The sequence below is a fragment of the Pezoporus occidentalis genome, unplaced genomic scaffold, assembly GCF_034315485.1.
Source record: "Pezoporus occidentalis ecotype Australia unplaced genomic scaffold, CSIRO_AGI_Poc_V1 ctg86, whole genome shotgun sequence".
NCBI lineage: Eukaryota > Metazoa > Chordata > Aves > Psittaciformes > Psittacidae > Pezoporus > Pezoporus occidentalis.
In genome coordinates, this window is record NW_026916220.1 from 4,453,778 (window position 1) to 4,458,764 (window position 4,987).

The following is a 4,987-nucleotide window of genomic DNA, read 5'->3' on the forward strand; positions in this document are numbered from 1 at the left end:
AACAGGAAGAGTTGAAGGGTTTATTGTGACACCTTTGTGCGGTGGGGTTCCTTCATATTTACTTCTCTTCACAGTGTTGGGACTCCAGAGTGAGGAAAGAAGGGCGTGGAGGGCAGTGGAATTTCTCGTGCAGGATAACATTACAGACACGTGCAAAATGTAGTGTACAAAACAAGACATGTCCCGCCGGTCCTTCATGCGTGGGGAAGTGCAATGTGGGGGTTATTTACAGCAAGTGGGTGCTACAAGACTCTGTATCTCCCGAGGCGGACACGAGCAATAAATTAGGGCAGGGGGCGGCAAAGGAGGCGGTTAGGCGTGCGGCGGCGGGTGGCGGAGGAACCTGGCCACCGGTCCGTGCGGTCCCCCCGCCGCCACGTCGAGGGGGAGGCGGCCGCTGCCATCGGGCAGGTCGAGGCGCGCCCCGGCTCTGTGTAGCGCCGCCAGCGTCTCCAGGAAGCCGGCGCGGGCCGCGTCGTGCGCCGGGAAGCAGCCGGTGCGCGGGTCCGGGCGGTTGGGGTCGGCGCCGCGCTGCAGCAGCAGCTCCGCCACCCGCGGGCTGCCCAGCATCATCACCTGCGGGGAGAGACAGAGTTAGCGTCCCCGTCAGCCCTGCTCACTCTCTCTCCTTCAGCCTCCCAAGAGCCGGGATCGCCCACGGACAGGAGCGGGAAACCCGCAGATGAGGCCTACAGATCAGCTCCGGAGGAGACGTGAATGTCGGTGAGCACGGACCGGGAGGGAGCGTTGCGGAGTCGGGGGAAACACTCCTTCCCTAGCAGGGGGATAGGTGAGGCATAGCTACGCGGAAGCCCCATCGAGGCCGGGGCGTGCGGACCTGTACCCCGGCTGCTCTGCGACAAGAGCCTGCGGGGGGAGTGGCAGGCGCGGGGCAGAGGGACAGTCCTTCTGCCGGCGGCCACTGCGGGAACCGAAGGCGAGTCCCGAGCTGCTCTGCAAGGGCAGCCGCGGAACCGTCCTGGTGGAGCGGCTCCCAGGGGTTGCCGCAGTCCCACCCTCGCCCTGGAAGCTCTTCCAGGAGGTGTTCCGTCAGGGGACAAGCGTGTGGGGGAACCTGCCCCCTTTGAGGGTCTGCCCCAGACCGTACCCTTAGCCTGAGCCGCCTGCCCAGTGCTGCATCAAAATGTTCCGGAGCCCTGTCCCCCGGGCTCGCCGTTCTCTAAAACTGAGTCTCTCGCAGGGCACTTGGCAGAGAGTCCAGCGCAGGAGCTAAATCCCTGCTGCGCTAAGGCGTAGAAAAAAAACATGCCAGAGGACGGCATCAGGAACGTGTTTCGAGTGATATGCTGCACCGACATTTTGTAGCAGAGAGTTTCGCAAGCCCTGGCAGTAAAACTTAAATATAGCTGCGCAGGTTATACCAGTTTCGTTATATTTTGAAAATTTAAGAAGAAGCTGGATAGAAGAACTAGCTCGGAAATCAGCTCAGCTTCATGAATCTAGTGTGTACTTCGCCTCCGAGCACTACATCTATCTACATGTTGACTTGACTGTAGAATGCGGGCAGTCCCCTACAAGGAGGGAGTGCTGGTTGTTTACCTGTGGTGTCTGCGGGGCAAGACTATCGCACCCGGATAATTCTGCTTGTAAGGGTCAGTGAACATCTAGTGAGAGTTAGTTAATATACCTTCTATTCATGAGAGATGAAATAAAATACTAATAGATGTTTAAAGCAGAAGACTAGGTATGACGAAAGGGTAACTCTTTCTGAAAAGCTGACTAGTTACTTCTTATTGCACTTGTATTGCGAGATGAGCATTGAAGTTCTCGGGTTTGAGTCATCCTATCTCAGTTGGTTAAAATAAAGTCGAGGATTGCTAAGATTAAAACCTCTCTGTTGCGGCCGTCACAGACTTTCGCCTTTCCACAAAGGCGAGGGGAACAGCTGCGACGCTTCGACAGCAGCCAAACACAGGTGTCGGGGGGCTGCCAAATCCGGAGGCTACTCAGGTCCGCCGTTCCTCGGGCACGTAGGGACCGCTGTCCCCGGCCCGCCTCCCGCAAGCCCCGTGTCCTCCGGCCTCCCTACCTGGATGGGGGTCCGGCCGTAGGAGTTGACGGCGTTGGGGTCTGCCGCGCCGTCCAGCAGCTCCCGTAGGCGCTGCAGGTCTCCGCGGGCGGCAGCGTTGGCCACCTCGTCCGCCGTCGTGCTGTCCATTCGCCGCTCCATGCTCCGGCCGCTCAGCTCTGGCAGCTCCCTGCTGTCCGAAGGTGGTCCCGGCCCGCGGAGGGCGCCCTGCCCATGAGAAGGCCCGGACCCACCCCCCCGCTCCGCCCCTCCGGCGGCCCGCGGCAGCCCGGGTAGCACGGCCAGGCCCCTGCCCGGAGATGTCTACTCAGTGCCGCCGCCGGAGTAGCCTCCACCTGCGAGGACTCGGCGAAGCCCCCCGCAGCTTGTTTTCTGCGCGCAGCTGGTGCCGCTCCGCTCCGCTCCTCCCCGGTCCGGCCCTCCTCTCCCGAGCGCCGATGTCACCGTCGCCACGGCGGAGAGCAACGCAGTCGCTGGCCACAGCCTCGCCCCTGCGGGGCGGAGCACCCCGCGCTGCCCTCTGAGGGCCGGGCTCCGGTGGCGCGGCGGCCTCTCCATTTTCTTTGTTCTCTTTATTTTTTTAGTTTTTTGTTTATTTATTTTTAATTTCCCCCGTCCTTCTCTTGAGGGCAGCAGCGTCTGATTCCGTGCCAGGCTGCCCCTAGAGGGAAAGAGGCCGGGGGAAAGGGTAGGAGAAAAAGAAGCAAGGAAGCAAAAAGCTTTACTTAAGGAGAGTGGAGTTTAAGGCCGGGAGCGGCACGCGGGAGCGCTCGCCCTGGGGCTGTTTCCCCCTCCCGCCCTCTCCGGACACCTGCCAGTACCGAAGGGCAAGGGGCGGCCGTGACCCTCCTTCCCCCGTCTCCGAGGGTGACCTACGGACTCTTCTGGGGATTCTTAGTTGGTACAGATACTAGTAACGGGCAGCAGCGCAGAGAGTCAGCAAGGGGATACAAGCCACAACTGCGACGTCTCCATCCTCCAGCTGTTTAAATTTTATGACGATTATTATTAGTATTATTACTATTATTATTACTATTACTATTATAATTATTACAATGAAATACAACAGGTCGAGACTTTGAACCCTGCCTCCAAACAAACGCCACAGGGGACGGGTAAACGCTTCTTCGGCGGGGCTAGAAGCAGCGGGATGCGGCGGCGAGCGGCGAAGCAGGATGGAGCGAGGAGGGTCAGAATGCGGCGGGGCGGGGCTAGGCGGTGTGCGGGGGGCGGTGGCAGCACCACGGACAGCTCCCGAGCAGCACAGCCTGCCTCGGGCTGACCAAAAAATACCCATTTCTTTGCGAATCTCACTGTTTACTATCAATAAACTGACTGCTTCTGTTGCGATGGGAGGTACAAAAACTTCCCCAGGTGCTAGTGTGCACGGTCTTGTGCAAAGACTCAGGGGAAGTAAGAGCTCCTCACTTCATTCAGATGCGTTTCACCATGTTTCTCACTGAGCTTTGCAAGTGCCCTTGAGTCTTCCACTGTGAAGTATCACAAAAGCGACCTATTTCCTCATCGTAGCGTAAGTACCTTGGCCAGATACACGCGATCTCTAAGATCAGTCTCTTGGGAAGTTTGTAACCATAATTCCACGCCATATTGCCATTGTCTACTTTCCAATTCTTTGACAATCATGCTGCCCACTTGTTTACCCGCATCTCATCTGAAACAATTAGCACATATTATCAAAACAATGAAATTACTTTATTGGTCTAACACTTCAGAACGACTCAGCCATACTACCAAGAAAGCTCTCTGTTTTCAGTACCAAACAGTGCAGGCAATTTCCACCAGCAGCAAACAGAAGAAGGCCAACTGGCTTGGCCAGGGAAGGTTGTCTATGAAAAGGTTAAGCTTGTGGTTTTATTTGCAACACATGGCATATTCCTGTAATTGAATCAGCCACCCTACTGCCAAATTATTCTTTTTCACTCACACTGGCTACTATTTCTATGCTCAGATAAATAGACACGAGTGCACTTTCAGTCATGGCGAAGAGCTCCTTGATTTAACCATTATTATGGTTAAATAATTGAGCATTTATATACAGTGAGGTAATTTCCTAGAGTTCTGGGATTTTTTATTTTATTTTATTTGTTTTCTCTTTATTAATACATTTGTTATTCAAGAACTGAGTGCTATAAAAATGAGAAAATAAAGATACTTCAGACCTCTATAATTAAAAAATAAACAAAAGGAAGAGTTAAATCTATATATGCTGGTATGTGCATTATACAGCAGAAATACCCAAGCAATGGATGCTATACTTAAGCCTTAAAAGGACTGCAAGATAATTTTGACAGCAGTTGGAGTAAATAATGATATTGCAGAATCAGTTCAGTATAGATACTAGGTTGAGCCTTATTATCAACTACAGGACAGCCATACATTAGTGGTAGAAAAAGAATTCTGACAGGGCTTTGGTGCTAATGATACATCCATAAAGTAAAAACAAACAAACAAACAGTTCATGTCTACTGGAATTGTGTGAAAGTCTAAGGAGGGTGTGTTATTTTAACACACAAAAAACATGAAAATCATGTCTAAAGGAAAACACACTTTCTACTAACTTGTTTAATTCTCTTATTACTTATTACTACTGGGCTGTGAGGTAAAAAAGATAACCAAACACCAAAATATTCCTTCACATTGCTTTCAGAAGAGGCTGGCATTTCTTACAAACCTCAAGATGTAACACTGTCAAACACATGACTGACAAGGCAAGGAGTCCTTCCTGCAGCTCATAAACCCCACATTGTGAGGAGATAAAGAAGAGAAAAGAAGGCTGTCCTCAAAAAGGCTGGTTTTGCAAATTCATTGTTTTTTCTCCTGTCCATGAACTGAAAATGCACCCATTGGAGAAAATAAGGTTTTTAGTTGAAAACTGCTTGTTTTAGAGCTGAAATCTCAGGCAGTGTTTTCCTTTTG

At 52.6% G+C, this 4,987-nt stretch overlaps 1 protein-coding gene across 1 annotated transcript; it reads right to left on the reverse strand.

Annotated features, from left to right (window-relative positions):
• Positions 1 to 2,480, reverse strand: LOC134156394 (cyclin-dependent kinase 4 inhibitor B-like). The gene is made up of 2 exons (XM_062604395.1): positions 2,051 to 2,480; positions 1 to 576 (listed from the first exon to the last, which is right to left on the reverse strand). The coding sequence occupies exons 1-2, from the start codon at positions 2,189 to 2,191 to the stop codon at positions 313 to 315; spliced, it is 405 nt and encodes a 134-aa protein (XP_062460379.1). The 5' UTR covers positions 2,192 to 2,480; the 3' UTR covers positions 1 to 312.
• Between the last annotated feature and the right edge of the window lie 2,507 nt (positions 2,481 to 4,987).